The sequence below is a fragment of the Penaeus japonicus genome, unplaced genomic scaffold (assembly GCF_977035675.1).
Source record: "Penaeus japonicus unplaced genomic scaffold, GWHDUDI00000001_assembly GWHDUDI00000001, whole genome shotgun sequence".
Taxonomy (NCBI): domain Eukaryota; kingdom Metazoa; phylum Arthropoda; class Malacostraca; order Decapoda; family Penaeidae; genus Penaeus; species Penaeus japonicus.
In genome coordinates this window covers 21,653,487-21,655,986 of record NW_028234403.1, presented here as the reverse complement: position 1 = coordinate 21,655,986, position 2,500 = coordinate 21,653,487, and the positions used below count along the sequence as shown (strand labels likewise).

The 2,500-nt window shown below is 43.8% G+C and overlaps 1 protein-coding gene across 1 annotated transcript in view; it reads left to right on the top strand.

The window, feature by feature from the left end:
• Positions 1-2,500, top strand: part of LOC147472488 (putative glutamate receptor) — a 9,833-nt gene that overhangs the window by 1,025 nt on the left and 6,308 nt on the right. Inside the window, exons 2-4 of the mRNA XM_086543214.1 lie at positions 654-757; positions 934-1,107; positions 1,815-2,031. Of these exons, the coding sequence (XP_086399340.1) occupies positions 654-757; positions 934-1,107; positions 1,815-2,031 (495 nt within the window). The remainder of the gene's footprint in view (positions 1-653; positions 758-933; positions 1,108-1,814; positions 2,032-2,500) is intronic.

Sequence of the window (2,500 nt, the reverse complement as noted above, 5' to 3'; positions counted from 1 at the left end):
ATACATATACATATATAGACAGACAGATAGTCAGACAACTGCATATTGAAATTTCTCTACTGGAAACTATCAATCACTATTATCATGCACACAGGCAGCATTCTCTGTCCACCACTCCATCACCACTAATTGGACCAAAAGACTCTTACATCTCTTTTGTTACTGATGATGACTGTCAGGGTGATGAGGATTGTTACTGCTATTATTACAGTTATGATAATAATGATAATGATAATAATAACAATAATTATGGTTATAACAATATTAGTAATGATAATGATTATGATAATGATAATAATGATAATAGTGGTAGTGATAACAATTATTAGCATCTTTATTATTATCAGTATTATCATCGTCAGCATCATCATGATCATTCTTATTGTTATCATTATTTTTACCATCATCAGTATTATTATGATTATTGTCATTACTGTTTTTATCACTATCAATATCATTACAACTTTTATCATCATCATCGTTATTCTTGTCATCCTCATTATCTTTGTTTTTATTGTTTTCATCATCGCAATCACTAGTCTGAACAAAATTCAAAACACATAATTGGGTCAAATGACATAAATGCAAATACGAAAGAAAAGTACTAAGTCTAACTAGATAGCAAAATAATTCGTTTTCCCTCTTCCTCGCAGTTCTTGCCTCTGGTGAAAGTCAGAGGCTCGGTCGACGGCGCACTCAGCATCTCGGGAGTCGAAGCATCTTTGCTGCAGGAGATGGCCGCTCGCACCAACTTCACGTAAGTGACTTTTAGAAGAAAAAGGAAGCATGATTAAACATCTGAATTCATCTTAATCTTAGTTCATCAATGAACTTCAAGAACTCCATCAATACCCGTGAAGGAGAAGCGCGTCGTATCGCAAATCCCTGTTGATTGCACATTGATTGATTGATTGCACGATTGGTTCCTTCCAGATATTCGTGCCGGCCATCCCGAGACGGGCAGTGGGGGGCGGTCGTGAACGGCCAGTGGACGGGGATAGTTCGGGATCTCCTGGACGACGTCGTGGACATCGGCGTGGCTGGCATTGCCATCACGCAGAAGCGGAGCGAAGTTGTCGGCTACCTGTTGGGCATCGTGTCCAGCGAGTAGGTCCTTGTGGTCGGGACGCTGTGGCGGGGAGGAGAGGGACGGGAATGAGGGCGGTAACGAAAAGGATAACAAATATCATAATGGGGGGGGGGGTGGGGTGGGGGTTTTGGGGGGGGGGGGGGGGGGGGGGGGGGGGGGGGGGGGGGGGGGGGGGGGGGGGGTTTTTTTTTTTTTTGGGGTTGATTTGTGATGACAAGGATAATGATTATGATGATAGTGATAGCAATGATAATAATGATAATGATAAGGATCTTAATCCTAGTAATAGTATTAATGATAATAGGGATAATGATAATGATGATAATGATAACAATTATAATAACAATAATGGTAATAATGAGAAAAATAGTGATAAACAACAATTACAATATAAATTATGATAATGATTACGATGATAGTGGTCATTAAAAGCTTAATGTTAATAACAACAATAATAATAATGACGATGAGGAAGAGGAAGATAAGATAATGATATGATAAAAAAATAATATGATAATGATAGTGATAGCGATAATCATAATGATATCAATGTAAAATGGCAATACTAATGAAGAAGACTGAGAGTATAGTGATAATAACTGCTGCTTTCAATATCATTCTCCCAACTGATATGATTCGCTGTACCATCATTATCACCACTATCGTAATTCTAATGATGAATCGGAACAGACGCTAAGCTCTTCCTCTCCCGACTTCGCCATAGCTATGTCATCTTCATGAAGAAACCGAGCCTCAGCGATAACACGTGGACTGTGTATACGAAGCAGTTCAGCGGGGCGGCCTGGGCCTCGCTGGCGGGGGCGTCGCTGAGCCTCGTGTTCTTGGTCCGCTGGACGACGCGCCGCTCGCCTCGCCAACCGACCCTCTCGCTCCTGGACTCGGCCACCCTGGTGCTTGGCTTCCTCTTCGGCCAAGGTAGAGTGAAACGTCTCCTTCTCTCTCTCCTCTCTTCTGGCTTCCTCTCCTTCTCTCCCTCCTCTCTTCTGGCTTCCTCTTCGGCCAAGGTAGAGCGGAGCGTCTCCTCTCTCTTCTCTCTCTCCTCTCTTCTGGCTTCCTCTCCTTCTCTCCCTCCTCTCTTCTGGCTTCCTCTTCGGCCAAGGTATAGCTAAGCGTCTCCTCTCTCTTCTCTCTCTCCTCTCTTCTGGCTTCCTCTCCTTCTCTCTCTCCTCTCTTCTGGCTTCCTCTTCGGCCAAGGTAGAGCGGAGCGTCTCCTCTCTCTTCTCTCTCTCCTCTCTTTGGCATCTCTTCTCTCTCTCCTCTCTTCTGGCTTCCTCTTCGGTCAAGGTAGAGCGGAGCGTCTCCTCTCTCTTCTCTCTCTCCTCTCTTCTGGCTTCCTCTCCTTCTCTCTCTCCTCTCTTCTGGCTTCCTCTTCGGTCAAGGTAGAGCGGA